Source organism: Pyxicephalus adspersus, chromosome 3, assembly GCF_032062135.1.
Source record: "Pyxicephalus adspersus chromosome 3, UCB_Pads_2.0, whole genome shotgun sequence".
Classification (NCBI taxonomy): domain Eukaryota; kingdom Metazoa; phylum Chordata; class Amphibia; order Anura; family Pyxicephalidae; genus Pyxicephalus; species Pyxicephalus adspersus.
In genome coordinates, this window is record NC_092860.1 from 136681066 (window position 1) to 136702468 (window position 21403).

The 21403-nt window shown below is 38.2% G+C and overlaps 1 protein-coding gene across 4 annotated transcripts in view; it reads right to left on the bottom strand.

Annotated features, from left to right (window-relative positions):
- Positions 1-809: 809 nt before the first annotated feature.
- Positions 810-21403, bottom strand: part of PPP2R2C (protein phosphatase 2 regulatory subunit Bgamma) — an 82856-nt gene continuing 62262 nt past the window's right edge. For all 4 annotated transcript variants that reach the window (XM_072406464.1, XM_072406463.1, XM_072406467.1 and 1 more), the window contains 4 exons: positions 14339-14503; positions 5493-5662; positions 4370-4461; positions 810-2836 (listed from right to left, as the gene is read on the bottom strand). In XM_072406464.1, coding sequence (XP_072262565.1) covers positions 2545-2836; positions 4370-4461; positions 5493-5662; positions 14339-14503 — 719 coding nt within the window. In that variant the 3' untranslated portion in view covers positions 810-2544. The remainder of the gene's footprint in view (positions 2837-4369; positions 4462-5492; positions 5663-14338; positions 14504-21403) is intronic.

Sequence of the window (21403 nt, forward strand, 5' to 3'; positions counted from 1 at the left end):
TGGAATTATGAGCAGCAAGATCTGATTCCAAAGCCCTTCAGTTAACCATTGTGATCCACCCAACCCCATTACAGACCACCCTATTCCTACATCTTACAAATGCTGCATCACCTCTACTTCCTTGCTGTATACAGAAGAAAAAGGCAGCCAAAGGGTCAGGAGACAAGAAATATGTCTCATGATGCAGCTGCATTGGATGGTATAGTAATGTCTAAGCGCCAGAGCATCATTAGCTGCAGCATGAATGGCCTGTGCTTTCTTTAGACAATTTATGTATACACAATGAAGCTTATCTTATAATCACTGCCATGTGAAGGTACTAAAAGTCTTTATTCTGTAATTATGTTTTCACATACTGTAAACATGGGCCCGAATGTAAAAAAAAGTGCAATATGGAGTATCTGCGTTGTCAAAAAACAAGGTTTTAGTGACATTTACTCCAATTGACTCCAGTATGTAATGCAGGCACTTTCTTCAGATTTATACAGGAGTTACAATATGATGAGTCTTACATTTATTGGAAATGAACACTATAAAAGCTCTAGTCCAATCCAGCTGCAGAGCTGCTTCTCATTTGAACTATATACAGTACCTCAGCCTTGGATGAATAATACGGACACAATAAGTATGAGATGCCCTTCATAGACTAAATCCCCAATGGTGACATAACATTGCTGCATCAACACAGTCAGAACCGCAGCTTGGGCCCACAAACAGTGGCATCCCAGACAGTAATATTGCAATCAGTGGTAACAACAAGGGAGTATTACAATATTAAATCCTAGTATGATTGACTGCAAACACACAACTGCAACAATGCTTTGTTTATTGGCAAACATGCGTGACTATGGTAGCTGATCAGGCAGATATATGTGAGTGAGGACCCATGACATGATTGTTATCCAAGGCCCCTGGGTAGCACTCATAGACACCTATGAAGATGGTGGTGAATGCGATTAGGCTCTTTCAATTATCTGAAAACCAGGGTGGTAAATTGGCTATAGCAACAACTCGCAATGCAGTACCTTAAAGTCCAAAGCCCTAGCAAACCATTTCTGTAGATACTCTGTACTTTATGACCTGTAACCTCAATAGTCTGGTGTATTCTGTGTCCATTTAGAGTATTATGGCATGGGTGACTAGTTTACTATTGCATGCAGCCCAACGGTTGATTTTGATCTATGCTACTAGGGCCTGTGAGACTATGGTTTAGTATGACTTGAGACCCCCATGGTCTGCTATGATCTATGCCATAATGATTTACAATGGCCTGTACCTCTATGGTTTACAATGTCCTGTATCTTTACGGTTTTTGCCATTATGGTTTACTATGACCTGTGCCACTATAGTTTATTTTGACCTGCACTCTTATGGTCTGCTATAGTGGAAAGTCTAGAGGCTTCCGTACATTCTTTGTCATTAATTTCTGGATGCTTTAAAAACTGTTGTAAATGCTTCAGGTTTACTAGTCAGCTAAAAACCTGGTCATAAAAAGAATATAAAGAATATATTTTAGCTTGAATGGTGGTTTTAGGACAACAGACAATTGTTCTCCAGGACATAAGGCTAAATGTGTCAGAGGAGAAGCTCTGTCTTTGTCAGAATTGGGTTTACAATATAGAATCTAATTGGGGACTACATGTAACATGAGATTGCTAGATATAATTGTTCCCTTCTGCCAGGCTAATGCATAAGACGCAGTATATTGTTGGAAGCCTTGCCACAAATATAGGATAAGAAATGCATACTAATGAATATGAATGGACTTGTAGTCCTGTGTATAGTCCTGTAGTCCTATGTATAGGAATGTCCATCTAGTAATGCCACAGTACTATGAATGATGACTATAAACTCAATTATGTTAGCACTAGTAGCATGTCATTTAGGCATACGTCCACAATGCAGTTTCACAAAATAAAACCAACCAGAGCCTGAAGCTCCTCTCTTACAGAACCATCTCTTTTAGGGAGGGGTATTGCCAAGTGGATGCACTCAGGGTTCCCTCCATTTGTCAGATGTTAAAGACTATGGCACATCACAATTTCATCTCCTAGACCTGTTGCCTTTTAAAAAAAAAGTCTGTGATAGATTGTAAACTTTATTAATTCTGGTGAGTCCTGGGGACGTTCGTGCCCGAACTTGATGTAGATTTGCTTACCAGCACTATTCTTGCAACATGCCATAGAGCTCCTAATGACAAGTTACTGACACACAATGTAATTAAATAAACTAGGTAATTCCTAAAAAAAACATCTTTACCTCTCTTCTGCCTGAATCTCTTTGGCAATTATGTGTAAAGACAAATTTCTCAAAGCAGTTTTTTCAAATGAGTTTCCCCTGCTTACGTTATAGGCCTTAAAGGATAATACAGCAGCAACAAAAAAAATTCCATAAACAATAAATCAGTGGACAATTTCATCTCTGTTACCTGTACAATGCAAATAAAAACAGAATATTTCCACCACCAAGAAGACTTTCCAACAGAGGTCATCATTGTGAGCCAACCGCAAAGGCTGGCTGAGGATTTATGGGAAATTGGAAATCCTAGTGCATTTCTGAGTTCACTTTATCCTGAAATATGTACAGATTGTTTGTCGCTGCTATGGCAATGATGTTCTCAGTTGGGTGCCAAGCTGTGTGTAAGATCTTCTTAGTGAAGTCCAAACTGTCCACGCTGATGTCGTCTTTCCTTCTCTTACCACCAACGCAAACTCTGCGCGGTTTGAGAACAGCTCGAGGCTTGCTGCTTTCCCGGGAGGCCTCAAGAGTTACATCACGCTTTGTGTTACGGTCAAACATCCTAAAGAAGTTGTTGTATGCACCAGTCATGATCACACTAAAAGGAAATGAACAAACCTTTATGAGATGAGCTGTCATTCATACCCACAGTTATCAGTATATAAAATAAAAGTCTACTTTTTAAATCAAGAACATAACTGTTTTACTGATTACTTTGGCATTTTTACAATAAAAAAAATGACATCCAATCTTGAGATCCTATTTTAGAATCGCTAGGTCAGCCAGGAAGGTAAATTGCTATATAAAAAAGTACAAGTGCTACCATAAGCTGGAGTGTCCCTTCCATGCATTTTTTTTTCGACAAGTGTACTTGTCTACATCCAATACCAGTCTTCTGAAGCTTGGGTAACCCATACATATTCCAGTCATCACACACCAATAAAGGTTTTATGCTCTCCTATTCCTAGACATAAACATTTCTACTTGGCACATGTTCCTGATGCTCTTCATGGACACCATGATGTCTGTAGCAAGCCAAAAGAATCAACAAAGTGGCTGGCACATGAAACTGAATGCAAAATGCAGCACTTCTGGGCACTCCCAATACAGTTTTCTTCATCTTAATTAGGAGGCTGGCCTGGCCTCCAACATGGAACAATGCTAAATGCCCATACTAATACTAAATACTAAACCAAAGCCCCGTTGCCAAGAAGAGCCTTGGCATTTCTGGTTTAAAGGTGTTTAAAAGGTAGAGGGTAAAAGGTAATTGGGTATAACAAGGTTCACAGTTCACAAAGTTCAGTTTTACCCTACAGTGATATTAAAGGTAGCAAACCCCGGTGGTCTGGGATTTTTTTTTCAGATTGCCATCTATAGATCTTCAAAAAATGAAGTTCCATATTTCCTTTTGATATTCTTAAAGCTTCTCAGAATATTTCTCACTAAAATAATCAAAAGAACACCTGTTATTTAGAATGATAACTATTTAGAATGATGTAGCGCATTTCTAAACTTGTACATATAAATCTTAACTGTAGTTACCTAGCAGCATTTGATTTCAGAATTGTCTGAACCACTAACCTGGAAAAGGCACAAAGACTAGAATAGACCTTCTCGACCTTTGAGGAACCCTTGAAATAATTTTCAGGTCTCTGGGAAACCCTACTTAAACCAGCTTTTAGAGAGTCAATAGAAAAAAAGCCTTTCAATTGGTGGCCAGTGGTGCGGAGCTAGAATAAAACCTGTACAGACATCTAAAATCACCATTGGGGTCATGCAGCTGGTTCCACCAAGTAGTGTTGAACTATGCAGGCACCATCAAAATAAATGTCAATCAGCTCCAATTTTAGGCACCCCTAAAAACCTCTGAAAGAACCCTGATTGAGAATGGTTGGATTAAAATGCCAAAATCTCCTAATTTATATACATGTTCTAGGTCAGTAACTCATAAATAGGGTTAGCTTGACAGCCCATTCTGAAGGATCAGCAATGGTAGCCCTCTGCACTCTAAATACATGTTTCTTGTATGGCTGACAACAATTATACATAGCCATATATAGTACAATTTGTTTTAGATCTTATTAGTTCTGCATGATAGGTGTACTTTAAAAACAATTTTCACATATCTTACCTGTCTGATCCATTCCAGGCACACTCAAACTTATCAAAAATGCAGTCATTTTCATACAGGGAACATAATTTGCTTCTAAGATAATCATGAACCTGCGAAGAAAAAACAATATATTGTTGAATATTTACATTTTTCAGTGAACTCATTTTAACATTTAAATTTGTCTTACATAAACACTATCCAAAACTTTTTGGGTGGCAACAAATTCTAAACCCTCTACTTTTTTAGACTGTGAAGGTTCTCAGGTCATGGCAAAGCTACTTGCAGTCCAAATTCAACGAGATTTGTTCTGTAATATTAAAAACATTTCTCTCTTCATCCAAGTGAATTCCTCAGAGATAAATAATAAAACAAAGCATTTTTGCTTGTGCCTTGGTTTTGGTGACAATTGCCATCTTCTTTGACATATTATATGATACCACAATGAGAAGATTAGGATGACTGAGTTACTCATGTAGGGTACAAAATTCTGCAGTGTATTGCCACATTTTGATATCCAAGGTAGAACCACTGGATTCAAATTAAAAAATGTTTCCAGAGCTGGAAGTAGGAGTAGCTCTCTACTAGCCAGTAAAGACAACAAAGTCAACTGTAGTACTGATGCAGAACAGTTGTCAAGATAAAAGAGCATGCAGGAAGGGAGGGCAAAATGTGGCCGTACTAGGGAATTGACTCGTCTGGATAGTTATCATTTCTAGCAAGTTCAAAGGTACACTGCAGGTGAATATGTTATCATTTACACACTAGGCCTGATTTAAAAAACCTCTACAAGACTGGAGAATCTGCTCCAGTCTTGGAGAGCTTTAATAAATCATGCCTAATGTGTAATTATGGGAGTCCCTGAGTGATCCAGCAAACCTGATAAGTAGTTCTTAAAAATAATTTGCTATTAGATGGCAAATGTTTTCAATCCTGGGCCAGATCCATTCCAAATTTGCTTGATCACCCAAGTTCTCCTATGATATTCTTTTTCAGTCTTGGAGAGCTTTTTTGTGTGAGCTTTACAATGGTATTATGATGTGAATAGTATGAATATATGGATAATATTGCTTCACTGAGCTTGCTAAGATCTCATCACATACACAGGTCTGAGATGGGTTTCTTCCACTATAGTTCCATTTACCTGGTAAGTCTCAATAGGCTTGGTCTCCATGTTCAGGTCCCAAACTTTAACCGTGAGGTAATCGCGTGTGAGCATGTAACGGCCACTGTGACTGAATTTGACATCCGAAACAGAAGAGATGATCTCAGAAAAAAATGACCTGTTGCTGGGATCCTCTGGTTCTTCATAAACTGCAAGTAAATAGAGAAATGCTGCAGTAACAGATTCCAAACTTGTTTAAGGCAAACAGAGCAAAGAGCAATGATTATGTGAGCTGTGCAGAAGAACAAGGCAACTAAACCTTACTGCAATGTACTGATGTCTGATTGCTGTTTATGCAATTTGTACACAGTCATTGCACTGCAGTATTATAATAAAAAAAGGCATGCTAAGTATTCTCTGGCTCCTTACATCTCTCAGAAACCCTACTCAGGGGCCATTTATAATGAAGAACATCCATAGGCTTAAGGCAGCCTAGATTTTTCACCTTTAAAATCAGTAATCCAGTTGTACCTTTCATAGGAACATTTACAGCTAGTCCCGAGTTACATATGAGATAGGGGACTGTAGGTTTGTTCTTAAGTTGAATTTGTATGTAGGTCAGAACAGATACATTAGTTTATTAAATGCAATTAGGACAGATGTTTGTCTCAACATATTTTTAGGCAGCATGGTGTCAGTTACTGTATGAAATCCTCACTGTGAATTAATCATAACCAAATTAAAAAAAACAAAGCAAAGAGGAAAAAAGGAATTTAGGAAGCCTAGACCCTCATTAACTTCTGGAGCAAGCTGTGCTTCAATATGCAAAAAGAAACACTTGCAGAGTTTGTCTTGGTCATTAAATAGTTACAAAATGTTGCTCAGCTGTGTGTAGCAAAAGATTTCTTCTGCAAGTCATGCGAACCGCCCCCTTCCCCCTATCAAGGCTCTGTCCTGCACAGGAGCGTGCAGGGAAGCCCCGTTTGTATCTAGAAGTCCTCTCTATGTCGGATGTCCTTAACTCGGGTACTACCTGTATTAATGTTTAAGTTATGGTTTGCAGTGTCTACTAAGCAAATATGGCGCAGGTTTAAAATCAACTAGAAACAATACCAACATGGAGATTTTACCCTCCCTGGTGGTCCAAATATGTCAATATTTTTATGCTAAAAGCAGTACATTGTTTTGCATAGAAATTTGTTGTTTAATACTGTAGGCCTGTAATTCTTAGGAATAACTCCCGTGTATGATAAAGTTTGAAACACAAATCATAAATTATAATATAATAAATAATTATAAATAATAATTAAAAAAAAATTCAAATACTATAACAACAATCAATGTAATTTAAAATATTTATCAAATCAAAAACACTGAAATTTGTCCAAACAAGGGTGCAATATTATTGATAAATTTAAATTAAATATCTAGTAGACATCCCGGGTATGGTAAATTTTAAAACATGGTACTGCACAAAGTCCAACATCACAATCAGGACAGTAGAACCTGGTTTCCTTTTGGATGACCAGTCAGGCGTTCCGGGTTGACAACGGTAACAGCACGACGTCCAGGTCTATTCACGGCCATTGATGGTGTTTGGTGGTTCTTGAAAATATATTTGGAAACTTTCCAAATTAAGTCAGAATGATTTACCAGCCTGTCACTCTTTCGCTTGTAGAGAATGTAGGCATTCTACAAGCATTGCTCAACATGATGCCTGAAAATCTTTTTGTAATACTTCTTTTGCTGTTTTCGCACTGCTGGGTAGAATATCATTGCTTGATTAGCTCTGTTGACACCTCCCATGGTGTTATTTTAGTCAATCACCACTTGCGGCTTCATTATTTCTTTACCACCTTTTGTTTGTACCATAACAGTGGAGGCATTATGGACTGTACTCATTAGGCACACATTTTTTTTGTCATGCCATATCAGGGCCATCATTTTGCCTTTCTTCCAGGCAACCATTTCTTTTGTCATCAGCTTCGTTTTGGCAACATTGATGGCAGGTTGCGTCGGTTATCCCTAACGGTTCCATATGCATCTGGTCTGTGCTGCAGAAGAACCTCATAAAGTTCAGGAGAAGTGAAAAAGTTGTTGGTTGTGATCCTGATTTAGCAACGGCTCAATGAGTGAGGGAACAGAAGATGTTGCCATTCCATAGTTGCTGTATTTTGGGTTGAATTTTGTCCCTTTTCTTGTGTAAAGGACTGAATTTCATATGTAGCCAGTTGAGGATTCGCACAGCATGTAGGAATTCACGCCAAATCATGCTCTCTTTGACGCAATATATTGCACCCAGCTGAGCCTCCCCTTGTAAGCCATTGGACTTTTGTCTGTGCTGATGTCTCTTTCTGGCACATTGGTCTGTTGGAAATTTTTAAGAATTTTTTGAGATACTTCCCAATTTTTTTTGAGTTTTGGTACAGGATGGGTAGTTTCATCAAACTCTTCATTGTTGGCAAAGTATAGACACTTCATGATCAGGGTAAATCTGTACTCTGGCATGACTGTGGCAAAGAATGGAGTGACAAGTAATTTATTGGTAGACCAATACTACTTCTGCAGGGGTTTCCACCACCACCCTAAAGTATCATCAAGCCCAAAAATAGCAAAATGTCATCTTTGGTCACTGCTTCCCACTTTCTGCTTCTTGCAAATCTCAGGTGTGGAGCAGCTAATTGTTGTGCAGAGTACCTGTTTGTCTCCGCAACTATTTTTTCAAAAACCTCATCAGTCAGAACCAATTGCAGGTATGCCAAGGGGTCGTTGCATTTAGCATCAATTTTCACACCAGTTGCACCAGTAAATAGGAATCTTTGGGGCACTGCCTGAGCCACATTAAGGTGCGCACATTACTGACCTCAAGTTCAGATTTGTTGCTGAGTTCACTGTCACTGTCTAATGACAAGTTTCCTGGTGAATCACTATCGCTGGATTCCACAAGTGACTCCAAATCGTTATCGCTGCTTTCTAGTTGTTCAAAAACAGCTGGCAAGGTGCATTTTTGATGCCGTCGATGTGGTCAAGTCTCCAGTAAGCAGTCAGGAACGTTCAAGGTCAGAGATAAGGTGATGTATGGTGCTCATGTTCCCATAGCAGTGTTCAGTACACTCCCTGATATTCCTGTATCCGACATGCAGGATATACAGGGTTTGGAGTGTAATCCAGGAGTTAGCAGTGGAAGTGAATATGAAGGAAGTATTTCATCAAACCAGCAGTTCTCCTAAGAAAAGCTCAATGATTTAATACGTTACCTAAGTCTGTCAAAACAAGCATCTGAACTTTTAGCATCCAGTCTAAAAGAAAAGAACTGTCTGAGACCGGAAGTTAAAATAACAGTTTATAGGACAAGAGAGGTGACACCCCCACCATATTTCAGTGAAGATGGAGACTTTGTGTACTGTTGTAACATGCCTGGACTACTAGCCAATATGGGAGTACCAGAATACCGAGCAGAAGACTGGCAGCTTTTCATAGACAGGTCTACTCGAAGTTTGAAATCTGTTTTACTGCATAATGGCAACTACTATGCATCAATTCCAATTGGTCACTCAACAAAACTTAAAGAAGAATAGGAAAATATCAAATTGGTCTTACAAAAGCTTTGCTATCATGAACACCAATGGTCCATAAGTGTTGATTTAATAATTGCGAACTTTCCTACTTGGACAGCAAAGTGGATACACAAAGTACCCATGTTTCATCTGCTTGTGGAATAGTGGAGCAAAGCAGGATTACTGGAATAAAGTGAAATGGCCTCCAAAGGAAAACAAGAAAAAAGGTGCAACGACCATCATTAACGAGCCATTGGTTGAAAAAGAAAAAATCATTCCTCCTCCACTACACATAAAGTTGGGAATAATGAAGCAATTTGTTAGAGCTCTGAACAAGGACGGTGATTGCTTCAAATACATTTGCAGAATCTTCCCTGGATTGAGTACTAAAAAATTTAAAACAGGAATCCATGATGGACCCCAGATTCAGAAACTGATAAATGATTCAAATTTCACAAGTTACATGACTGATACTGAAGCTTCTGCCTGGCACAGCTATATCATGGTTGTCAAGAACTTCTTGGGTAACCATAAAGCACAAAATTATGAAGAACTGGTACAAAACTTGCTCTTAAACTTTAAAGATTTGGGTGCTACAATGAGCACAAGGTACACTATCTCCATAGCCATTTGCAAAAACTTCCAGAAAACCTTGGCGATTTCACTGAAGAACAAGGGGAGAGGTTCCATCAAGATATAAAGGTGATGGAAGAAAGGTATCAGAGCAGATGGGATAGACACATGATGACAGACTACTGCTGGAGCCTTCAACGTGATTGTCCTGATCATCAACATAAAAGGAAATCATACAAACAGAGTTTTTCAATGACTTCTTTGTGATTAGTTCTGTAAACATACTGAATATAGAATATATTGACATCAAGTATTTCAAAAATGTAATTTTGTATACGTAGGCAAATCTATTTTAATTTTGCTTAATTTTCATGTTTCATTAGTTTTCTTTAAGGTTATTATTGAGGTCATCAACCCAAGATGCTGCAACCTGGTAATAAACCAAGGAAAAGTTATCTGTTGCCTATTGGGGGTGGCATTTCATTATCCCTTGCATGGCATTCTGATAAAGACCGGGTCGTTACTTAGACTTAGTAAAACACATGTTAACTGCCGATGAAAGAAGCAGCAACAGTACTATCAATTAGTTATTTTATGAAGAGTTTAGAGAACATCATGGAATGCCCCAAATTAATATGCTAAATGTCCTTCTTTATGATAATTTACCAAGTCAAGATTTGGTATACCAAATTATGATATAGCATAATTATAATATATATAATTATGTGTATAGCTATACACTGTATACTATAATATATTTTTTATATGTGTTAACTATTCACTAATAGGGAATAAAGTAATTTCACAATTTAACGTTATTTAATTATGGAATCTGTACTGCACCATGGGACAGGTGAACTGCATGCTGGGATATACTGGACATTAGAACCACCCAGTCAATTTTTGTATCCTGGAATATACTGTAAATAATGGCAGTGTTATCATGACAAGAAAATATTTCTATTACGCAGTGCGTCATTAACGATCTCCATATATCCTGAGGAAGCCATTCAGGCGAAACGTGTCGGGACGAGAGACGTTTAAGTTCCATCGCATCTAATCTTTTATTACTATAAGCCAGAAAGTATACCTGTCTAGCAAGTTCGGTCTAAATACACCCATGCTGTAATGGGTAAAGACCTATTGAATGTTTGTTTAATCCATGTAAGTTTGCTCTGAATGAACCTATGCTTATGAATGGGCCAGGACCCACCTCATTTTGTATCTTTAAATCCTTGTTATTCGGTGACAATTCATTACAATATAAGCACATTGCCAAAAAAACCCGAGCTTTATCTTCTTCCTCTTTTTTACTTATTACCAGTATATACTTGGGGTGGCAAACCACAAATCTATCCAGCTGACAAGGAAATAATTCATAATTATGATTATGTCAGAAGGCAATGAGACACAAGGAACACAAAGTACAGGTACATGATTATAATTGCATTGTACTTTAAATAACATGCATTATAATTTAAAGTCCTCATTCCCGCATGGGTATCCCTGGCCTCATATCTGAAGTCCCACTTTCTCCCATTACAAAAACAAATCTAACATGTACTGTAAGATTCTCTCAAAAAATAATATCTAGTTTGTCCCCATAATAAAGAAAAAAAAATGTTTCCTATAAGCTAATTGGACCTTCCTGACGCAGATAGTCATATGGGGTCACCTTGGAAGCAATGTGGATAAATAAACTCTAAATAGAGATACCTGTGGCTTCCTTATCCTAGGAACTTGTGTCCATTGAAGCTATATGCCCATTATTTCTCAGAACCTTGTTATATGTAACAGTATGAACCAGTTTTCCAAGCCGATATATGTTCCCAGGTAATCATATTGAATATGAGTTTTTACCGAGTTATTTTCATAACATAGTACAAGATTGATATACTTCCCTGCAGCCATCAGCAGAACGTAATGAATAATCACCTCTCTTCACTGTCTCCTCTGCTGTCGTCTGCTCATTTAGACACGAACGCTGTGCTGTTTATAGACTGCTGTGGGCGAACCCTCACTAGCACAGGATGCTTCATATTACTGTGCCATCTGCATATATTATCTTTATTTTAGGTTTTTGCTACCTGCAAATGGAGCACTTGCATTGTGACCACACACTAAACATATATTTCTGTTGTTTTATTTTTCCTAGACCAATAGGAAATCATTTATAGTTGCACCCTATAGTTTAGGTGAATGTATGGGTATAGGATGTTAACATAAAGGGACAGTTGTGTGCGATTTTAACTGATGTTGTATGAAATATGTAGAAGTATGAGTGGTTTATGCGGTACTAACCTATAAAGCACCACTGATGCTACCCATGAAAAATGTGTTACAGGACCCAGACAAATGGACAGAGTCGTTTCAGATAGTTATGTGCAAAGATATTCATGAGAAACATGGTGACTGTCATTGCTAAACTATCCTTCTAAAAAGCTAGTTACTTGGCTGTCACGCTAATCCGATGGCTTCAATATTTGAAAACATAAAAATATAATTGGATTGAAGACTCCAAAATAGTCTTTACTTCAGCTTTGTAGAGGTATGAGGGTATCTTTATTCTATTTGGCTATATGATATCATTTTGGCTGCCACTGCACTTCCGGCTGATATACTTGGTGCTCATATCTTAGACACCCGCAATGGTACAATGGTGTCATGCCTCCACCCACTTCACCCACCCCAATTTACTCTGCAATTAACAGATGTAATCAATAGGGCAGCATTCCAAAACTCTTCATTTGAATATACTCCATCATAACCTAATTTTTGGAGCGCTGCCTGGAACAACCAACACATTGGGATGTTTCACAAACCATGAGCAACAGAACAGAAAAGCAAGTATTGGCAAGCTACATGCACCTAAAAGGTCAAAATTAATTAGAAGGTTGTAAGAGACATTTTGTTCATATGTATTATTAGAGTGCTCATTAATAACAGTACAAGGCATCATTTAGATTACTGGTATTGTATGTTATTTCTGAAGACTATTCGACATTAAAAAAGTTCTAAAAGGGCCCAGGTTTTCTTCAGTTCACAGTCCCTTCAACAGTAAAGTTGAATTTGGAATTTATAGTTATAGAGCTTACTGTCAGGCAGGATTGCCAGATTCTCGGTTGCAGAGATGGGAAAAAATGATACAATAGTAAACACAAATATTGCATCATTATGCAATCATGAGTGATTACTTACTAATACAGGCGACCTGTGTATTCTACAAGGTAGGGTCAGGTGAGTTCCATCTGCTTAGAAAAGGGGTCTGTAAACTATTCAAATAAAGTGGCAGTTACCTGCCCAGCAGACTATGGCAAGGGAAATAATATTGTGTCAGTGGGAGAAACAAATGCCCCATTACCAAGATTATTGGTAAAAAAAGGTCTGGCATCCATGTTCAGTGGGACTAATCAATGGAAAAACAGAAAGTATGTGCCACTCACATTATTCCTAAAGGACATGTAGACTAATGCTGCTAAAAAATCCACTGCAGATTACTTGGAAGCAGATATTTTAGTGGGACTTCTAAGTTCCCCTTGTCCAGTATTGAAAAATGTTCCTGTAACAGTTGGATTTATATATGCCCCGGAGTAAGTGTGAGTAAAAATGCCCCAGTTGTTAGTTCAAGTAAAAATGGAAATAATAAATGTTCTTGTATCACTGACCTAACAAATGTTCCTATACAAGTGGGAGTAATAAACATCCTTGTGTTACTGGAAGAGATAAATGCCCCAGTGTCAGCAATAAATGCATCTGTAACAATGGGAGTAAGTTCCTGTATCAGAGAGAGTACAAAATGGCCCCGATGTTAGCGGGAGGATTAAATGAACCCTGTGTCAGTGGAAGTAATAAATGTTCATGTGTTACTGGAATGAAAAAATATGTCAATAATAAATGCCCCCATATCAGTGGGAATAGTAATTGCCCTGTATCAGTGGCCCCTAGGAGAAATGGTGCTCCATCATTGGTGTCAGTAGTTAGCGTAATGGTGCCACTGTGTCAGGGAATGGTGCCCCAGGGTTATTTGTAAGAAAAGTGTCCCCTGTGTCTGGGGAAGGAAAGATGGACCATCAATGGTGGTTACTTAGTCCTTTACTTTGTCTCTTTGTAATCCAATATGTATGTCCTATACAGGAATATACATGCACTTTGCCTGATAGTGTCTGTTACATGGCAAAGTATTGCAATGCTCTGCCTGGCACCCACGTACTGTGCCACCCTTCCATTTGTAAGGCCCAGCATACAACCAGCCCACAGTTTAGGTCTAGCAATAAATTATTATTTAGTATTAGAGCCAATAACAATTATGTGCATAGCTTTATCCTATCTCTCATTGTGCATGGTGTCTGGTCTTGTATCAACCCCAATAGTTTTTTAAGGCAGCTGGTAGCAGGAGAAGCTGCCAGATTTCTCCCATAACTCTGATCTCTGCACAAACTTGTGTAACATAGTGACAATGTCACTGCAACTTTTACTAGACATTATCCTGGTTTGCAAAGGCATTAAGTTAACACATAGTGGATCTGTATCCTCTAGGGATATTAAGCAATATAAATAATTTAAATAACAATTTTGCGGCTGGCCTTTTCCTTTAAAAACTATATATAAAAACAAAAAAAATGCAGCAAAACAACCTATCCATTCTATTTTTTGCATTGTGAGATAATATAAAGCTGTTGGTGTGTGCACTCCCCCATGGAACAATTACCAATTTGTTACCATATGACACAGCTCAGTGTATCCCAGTAAACTTACGTTTGCAATGCTTATCACAGAGTGCTGATGCCCTCATGTCGCACAGCCTCAGCGATCCTTTGCTGGTGCTGTACACAAAAAGGTTGCAGTGATAGGGATGAAATTCTGCAGCTGTGATCACTTCTGTCAGGTCTTCCATGTTGGCAGGCTTGATGTCCACAATGTCTGGTTTTAAGGGTTATCAAGGAAAAAAAAACACAGCACAGCTCAGACTGCTAGAAGGTAGAGTCAGCCAATAAAACCGATGCACAATGCTGCCAGTCTAACATAGGAAACTGGCTTACAGGAGAAAAGAGCACAAATGTGACCCTATCAGTTTGTGTCTGACCTTTTTCTGTTCAGTAAATAGGCTGGGTATGTATTTGGACCTGAGAACAAATGTTTATGGAGAAGAAAATAGAGATTTCCCTTGGGAAGAATAACATAACATGGCCAGTTACAAGTATCAATAATGTTATGCATGTAAGTATATAATGAAATTTTATTTGGGTTTTATTTTTTAGTAAACTCAAAACCATCTTAGTTTAATTAGTGCTCCAAGCATCGCTGCAACTTTTCATATTCTCAAATGTGTTTTTAAATCTGCCCTGAGAAAAAAGTCCAGGTTGCTATAGCAAACACCAACACGGATTCCCTTCCTTGCCTTTTACAAAATAACCACCTACTCTTCAGTTGAACGGCAATGGAAACAGTTCCAGAAAATTACTAAAGCAATTTCCAGTTATCAGCATTAAGATTGCAACACATTATCTCATGTGCAGGAAGAGAGAAGTTACATTTAGCTTTACCTAATGGGTTTGATATTATTATGAAAGAGACAAAAGGCAATCATTAGAACTCATTAAGGGTCTGCTCCTATTACCGCACTGTGATGCGTTTTTAAAAACGCAGATATTTTGCCATGTGCATTGCATTGTGCCGCCTTTGGCAGTCGGTTCAATTCAATGGGCAGCCAAAATGCAACACATCACATCACACATCACATAGTGCATGTTGCACTTTAAAAGCCTAATGCATTTTTGTATATGGAATGGCATCTTTGCATTGCACTGCAGTGTATTCTGAAGGGTTTTTAAGAAAGAATGACAACCCAGTGCATTAGTGCATGTCCAGTGCATTACCACACATTGCATAAAGCAATTTACTGATGACAGCAATCTCTAACATGTCTAAATAAACAATCAACCAACCTAATGATCACAAGAAATATTATGCCTACCGGTAGTAGGCTGCTTTGGAAATACAAAACCATTGCAATTCAACATAAATCAATAATACATACAAATGATTACATAATTAAAAATATTTTACAATTACAACTTTATTGGGTAGTTTAAAGCAGAACTCCAAACATTTAGATTGTAATTCCACAGTTCTCTTCCTATTGTTTGTCATCATTGCTGTATGTTTTAATATACATTGCTGTGTTACCCGCTGTGATATATCATTTGTTATGCACCCATATTTGTTTCTTACTTTGTACAGCAAAATTATGGTGCTTTATAATTCTACTATAATACAAAAATTGTAAAGGTAAAAATGTATTCTTATTAAAGGATAAAATAACATTACCAAGTTTGCAGCAGTATTTAGCTTTAATCTGAAGATTTCCCTAGCAGTATCTGAATTCTGACAGTCAACATCAAATAATCTACTTGCTTTGTGTCCTGGTTATTAGCCAATGACTCCAGCAACTGTTTTCAACCTTTTTACTCCTGAGGTACCCTTGAAATAATTTTCAGGTCTTAGGAGCCCCCGCTAAAAACAATTTTTGTGTGTCAATGGCAAAAAGCCTCCGAAATTGGTGGCCAGTAAAAAGAATGCCCCCTTACAGTGGTGTTGGCCTCAGAACTATGTAGACCTCATCAAATGGGAGGGCAGCTAGCCAAAGTTTGAGGAACCTCTAGCAACTTCTGGAAGAACCCAGGTTGCATATATGCAGCTGTCCGTGTAAAACAAAAAAGTTAGCAAGCAGGTGGATAGGTTTTATGGTAGAAGATAATATAAATAGTTACCTGGCATGTAAACAACTTCATGGCTGTTTTAGTTTTACTGCATATCGTAGCTTTCATTTAAATAATGCCTGGTGATCCTGCAGTGAAAGTCCTTGTTTAGGCACCTCCTGCTATAAGGTGGTAGCTATTGTACAACCTGTTAAATGTGCCCCCTACCAGGGGTGTAATTGGGCAAGCCGTGCCCTCACTTTTTTTCAAGACCCCGGTATAGGCTCTCCCTGCGCAGTCGCCATGGATAGCCTTCACTATTACCGTGCCCCCTCTTCTTTTTTATGACTACACCCTTGGCCCCTACAAGCTGCTTTGCCAATACACAGTAAGGCTGATTTATTAAAGTTCTTCAAGACTGGACAAGATGGAGTAATATGGGATAACTTGGATGATCCAGCAAACCTGGAATGCTTATCTTAAAAGAAACATTTGCAGTTAGTTGACAAATGTTTTCAGATGCATTCTAGGATTTGCTGGATCACCCCATGTTAGTCTTTCTTCTTTGGTCTAGGAGAACTTTAAAAAATTGTGTAGACAGGGTTCCCTGTTGTCTCTATTGGGAAGATGTTATGGAGCAATAATGTGCAGCCAACTCTGAGAAAGTGCTTGCCGATAGACCGGAGAAAACTGAAGGAGGCCAGCAGTACTAAAATGCAGAAAAAGATGAACAAGATTTAAAAATGTATTATAATTTAAAGTATTGAAACTGTTTAGGATATAAAATACATTAAGGTCATGCAGTTAGAGATTAGATCTTTAAAGCCCAAATCCAAGCAGCAATCCTGCATTTATGTGAGTATGGGGAGGGCCTCCAAATGGCATGAACACTGGAGGGTGCAGGAGAACACCAAATGTCAAGGAAGCAATAAAGTAAGTACAGAAGTTTATTCTGTTCTCTTTAGAAAAAGTGAGCATTTAAATAGAAGCCCCACTAAAAGGGTAATTTATTTAACTAAGTTCAGCTTTATACTCTGTAATGAGAACAGATGATCTTATTATATAATATCAATTATTATAAAACTAACTGTTTTGGCTTTTTATGAATTTCAGTTTTGAAGATCTGCAGGGCCGTTCTGTATGGATAGACTCACAGCAGTAGCTTAACATTCGTGAAATCATGTAGAAGCAAAACATTTCATTACAGTTATTAGCAGCTAAACATTTTAAATAGAGCATATTACTGAAAGATAATAAATAAAATAACAGTGTTTTTATTTTACAATTTAAAAATGGCAATTTGTTGTAGAAACATTTGATCTGTGTTACTGCAGAGCTCATACTGCCAATTCTATATGTTTGCCTCTCCGACTTCCACTACTTCCCTACCAACAGGAGTAGTATATCCTACATTACACACCCAAATCTTGTATAATACTTGGGATGAGAATATAACAAGAATAGTGCAGTCATAATATAATCTCACCAGTAGACTGTTTTCATGCTTGCACAATTGAATAAATAAATACTGGGGGACATAATGAGATCTGAAACCTTTCTTGTAGATAAATATTATCTAAATTCCTGCACATATTCACCCATGACATAGAGGTAATCCAGCTCCCGACCCATGATATGTAACATGTCAACTGAAGGCAAAATTGCTGAAAGCTCAGATTCCCTAATTTGCAATCTGGATCATTGTTAATAGATGGGATAAATTTGCATGCGCATGGGAACCAACAATTTACTTGGATAGATGAGATTTGCTTAAAATGCAAATCAGTTTACTTATCTCTAATTGTATTCATACTTGTATGGGGATGTTATTTAGAGAAGTTTTAGCATGTTTGCAATACTTTAGGAAACAGAGGGCTGAAATCAGCCTATTTGTATCTGTGAGTGATCACCATGTATAGAGAGTGTACTTTCTCTGCCAGGCTCTGTTTGGGCATGTGCCAGCAGGCTGTACTAGGAAGGTGGCATCCTGTGTGATGAATGTTTAATGCCTTAGCTAAGCAGCACTTTAATGGTGCCTGGTGAACTGGTGAAAGAGCCATGTGGAACTTCCAGTTTTGTTCCCTCCTTCTATGTAGATACTAATATAGGATTTGTATTTATCCCAATGCCTTTGTGCCAAGAGGCTGGAAAAAATAGGGATTTGTCCTCCTTGACTTGCTATGCTTCCAGGAGCAGCAAACTGCACCACAGATCAATGCGTTTGCATGCCTGACCCATGCATTTACAATTGAGGTATGGTTCTTTCGCCTCTAAAAAGTAGCCACACAGCCAGAAGTAACATATCACTTCCAGGAACGGAGCCACAACCACACCAAACACTTGCACAAATTGGTACCCAACTTCTCCCATACAATTTAAAGGGAGAAGGTAAAATAACAGTTGAACATGAACTAAAATGCTGAGGTTACTGCAGGTTTTAAAGACCCCCTACAGTGCTGGCCTAAGGAAAGCAAGTGCAGCTGTTCCATCCAACAGAAGAGTGAAAAGCCCTGCGTACCAGAATTCAGATACCATTAGAACCCTAAAGTATATCTAAACCTAGTAACAAAAATATAAAATACTGCAGAATCTCGATCCCTTCATGTGAAGCTGCATTTGTTTTCTTTCTTAGTTTTTTTTTTTTTTATCCAGTAGTATTACCAGTAACAAACTTTTTATTCCAGGGTGGGAATGTTCACCAATTGTTCTCTAAATATAGAATTAATCAGAAAAACCTTGTGATCTCCATAGTACAGATGGAGGGTGCTCTGTGGTTCAGAGATTAAATCCTGGAAAGCTGATAGGATTGTTTTATGTAACAGTTCAGTGTCCAGAAAGTTACACCAATTTACGGCAGGGACAACAGGTATTTTCCTGTACTTGCAGGAAACAAATGCAGCCATTACATCTAAGGGCTGATGAAACTCCAACTGTAAGGACCTGATCCAGCACCAGTACTCACCAGACACCAGTCCCCCAATCTAACACCGTTACATCGGGAGACTGGTTGCGTTTCCCAGCACATGGTTACCCCCAGGAATGCGCAAGGGATGGCGTCTGGCAAGATATGGCAGAGGACCAGGAGCCTACAGATAAACTAGTACCAACATTCCAACAGAGACAAGTCCAGTACATTCCAATACAGAGGTCATACATAGATAATCCATCTACCAGGAACAAGAGCACACAAGAGACAAAACACAAGCAGAGTACGTGTCACAGGCAAAAGGTCGGTCCAGGCAGCATAAACTCACAGGGTCAGAAACAGGCAAGGTCTGCAACAGTAAATCAGACAAATGTCTCCCCAACACAGATTAGCCCAGCTAAATGCTACAATAGGCATTTAGCAGTAGGAGCAGAGAGGCTCCTACTGCTACTCCTACTCCCAGCAGCCAATGGCAGAGTCAGGAACTAATCTGCCTCTAGAATCCCCTTTAGCTATGCACAGCCTCACAGAATGGTGCTGGGGATGCCAAGAATACATCAGGCTGCACAGCTAAAGGGAAGCGGGGGCCACTGCTATTTCTTACTTCTCCTTGCTGCTGCAAATGACATCGCTGGACAAAATAAACTGTGTGGCATATGGCGGTGGCACACAGTACGGAATCACTGGCGCGATAAGCATTTTATAACAGCAACATTTTACATTTTTATCCTTGGGTTTATGAAACTTTTTAAGCAAAACAGCAACAACAAAAATTCAGTCCAATGTAAGAAACCAATGTGTCCAGGTCTCCCAGCTCTGTCCAGATTCATACAACTGTATCTCCTCCACTGGAAGTAATGCAGACATTGCAGACAACTTATATCAGTAATTCAGGCTATCATTTATTCTGCTATCATTTCACTTGTACAATACAAATTTTTGATCCTTAAAACATTTCCGTCCCATGAAACAGCATGTGACTTCAGAGGATTGACTGATGGAAAGCTTTCTCAGATGAGACCAAAATGAAGCCGAACACTGCTGATTAAAAAGGAGATGCTTTTGTTGCTTTCCTAATTAATCTAAGCCCATAGGAGCTCTAAACAGAAGCAATGATTATTAAAACAGGATGGTATGTTCCTGAAAGTGTGGAACCTGAAAATAAATGACTATTGTGGGATAAAATTCTTCCTGATGGCACTCATGCAGCATAATTGGGAAGAGATGCTATCGCTCAGGCATTAGAATATCCCCAAGTGTACGTGAAAAATAATCGCTTTCTAAGAATAAAGACTCCGCTTCAAATGACACAAAAGTAATTGAATCTAGACATCTGAAGACTTACCAAGAGCCTGCCTTTACTACTAAGTATATACAATTATAACTGTGTAATGAGTAAATGTAATAAATCTATAGACAGGCTGCATGTACAGAAACCAACAAAGAATCCCCCCTTTGTGCGGTGTGTATCAATATTACAACATAGTAAAGGGTGAGATGAAAAAAGTCATGGAAGAACGATTCTAAGAACTGCTGGAGGCCCTGATACATAATATCACTGCTAAGAAGGTCACACAATTACAACCAATATACTATTTGTCAAATTTCATCTGCACTTTGGTGGAAAACAAGATATTCATAGTTATAAATGGATAATAGATTTATAAAAATAAATAGATAGGCTGCAATTTTAAAATTATATTCATTGTGAATGATACTGGATCAAAACTCTAACTAGATTTTGTTGCATCTCAGTGTCATTTCTCCGAGGCTTTCTCAGCCACTTCCTATTTATAGGCTAAAGCCATTCTGGTCTGGATTTCTTATAGTAATAACATCAGACCATATGTATCGGCACAGTTCGTAGTCTTCACTACGAGGGGCATGAAACAGAGCAGATTGTAAGCTTAGATTGTAAGCTCTTCTAAGCAGGATCCTATTCTTCTGTTTCATTGTTTGTAAATGTCATTTGCAACCCCTATTTAATGTACAGTGCTGCGTAATATGTTGCCACTATATAAAAATTGTCTAGTTATATTATTAATAGTAATAACAGTGCAAAAACGTATTTGGGGGCATATATCAACTGTAAAAAAAGTGTCTAAACAAACAATTTGGTGGCAGGATTACTAGATATTTTTAAATGAATTGTGCAGTTTATAAAAAACAATCTTACCACGTTGTTACCAAGTGCTT